General features: G+C 44.3%; 1 protein-coding gene across 1 annotated transcript in view; it reads right to left on the minus strand.

The window, feature by feature from the left end:
* The window catches only part of LOC101860774 (TOG array regulator of axonemal microtubules protein 1), a gene marked incomplete in the record, with an annotated part of 75,343 nt that overhangs the window by 13,774 nt on the left and 60,199 nt on the right, over positions 1–1,370 (minus strand). Inside the window, 1 exon segment of the mRNA XM_035973008.1 lies at positions 1,107–1,193. Within this exon segment, the coding sequence (XP_035828901.1) occupies positions 1,107–1,193 (87 nt within the window).

The following is a 1,370-nucleotide window of genomic DNA, read 5'->3' on the forward strand; positions in this document are numbered from 1 at the left end:
GAGTATATATGGTCATTTGTTGTCCAGGTACAATTCAGCACACAAATGCTGTCAATGATATGTGCAACACAAAGCAAGCTACACAACAGAAATACCACAACCCTAGTTGGACATCTACACAACCCTACACAACCCCAGTGATGTTCGACATCTACACAACCCTACACAACCCCCGTGATGTTCGGCATCTACACAACCCCAGTGATGTCAGACATCTAGACAACCCCAGTGATGTCAGACATCTACACAACCCCAGTGATGTTAGACATCTACACAACCCCCGTGATGTCAGACATCTACACAACCCCAGTGATGTTCGACATCTACACAACCCCAGTGATGTCAGACATCTACACAACCCCAGTGATGTTAGACATCTACACAACCCCCGTGATGTCAGACATCTACACAACCCTACACAACCCCCGTGATGTCCGACATCTACACAACCCCAGTGATGTCAGACATCTAGACAACCCCAGTGATGTTAGACATCTAGACAACCCCAGTGATGTTAGACATCTAGACAACCCCAGTGATGTCAGACATTTAGATAACCCCAGTGATGTCAGACATCTAGATAACCCCAGTGATGTCAGACATCTAGATAACCCCAGTGATGTTAGACATCTAGATAATCCCAGTGATGTCAGACATCTAGATAACCCCAGTGATGTGAGACATCTAGATAACCCCAGTGATGTCAGACATCTAGATAACCCCAGTGATGTTAGACATCTAGATAATCCCAGTGATGTCAGACATCTAGATAACCCCAGTGATGTGAGACATCTAGATAACCCCAGTGATGTCAGACATCTAGATAACCCCAGTGAAACGCTTCAGCAAGCACTGAAACCCCCCCCCCATATTGGACACTCAACAAAAGACTACTGACGCTGACACTACATGCTATTCTGTGTAGACTTTACCCTGACAATACCTGCTATTTATAACAGACTTCACATTGACAATTGACACGACAGTATGCAGACTTCACATTGACAATTGACACGACTGTATGCTGACTTCACATTGACAATTGACACGACTGTATGCAGACTTCACATTGACAATTGACACGACTCTGTGCAGACTTGACTAACCGGGTCCATTCCTTTCTTGAGGTTGACAAACATATCTCCGACTGCGGTCATGGCCAGCCGCGACACCTGGGACCTCAGGTTCTTCACCTTCACAGACAAAATACAAAAAACAATTTCGTAAATGGCAACATAACAAAGTTTTTCAGTTGCATAGTTTACAGCATGTAGTTTACAGCTTCATCTTCCTGTCATAGTTTACAGCTTCATCTTCCTGTCATAGTTTACAGCTTCATCTTCCTGTCATAGTTTACAGCTTCATCTTCC

Source organism: Aplysia californica, unplaced genomic scaffold, assembly GCF_000002075.1.
Source record: "Aplysia californica isolate F4 #8 unplaced genomic scaffold, AplCal3.0 scaffold00948, whole genome shotgun sequence".
Lineage (NCBI taxonomy): Eukaryota > Metazoa > Mollusca > Gastropoda > Aplysiida > Aplysiidae > Aplysia > Aplysia californica.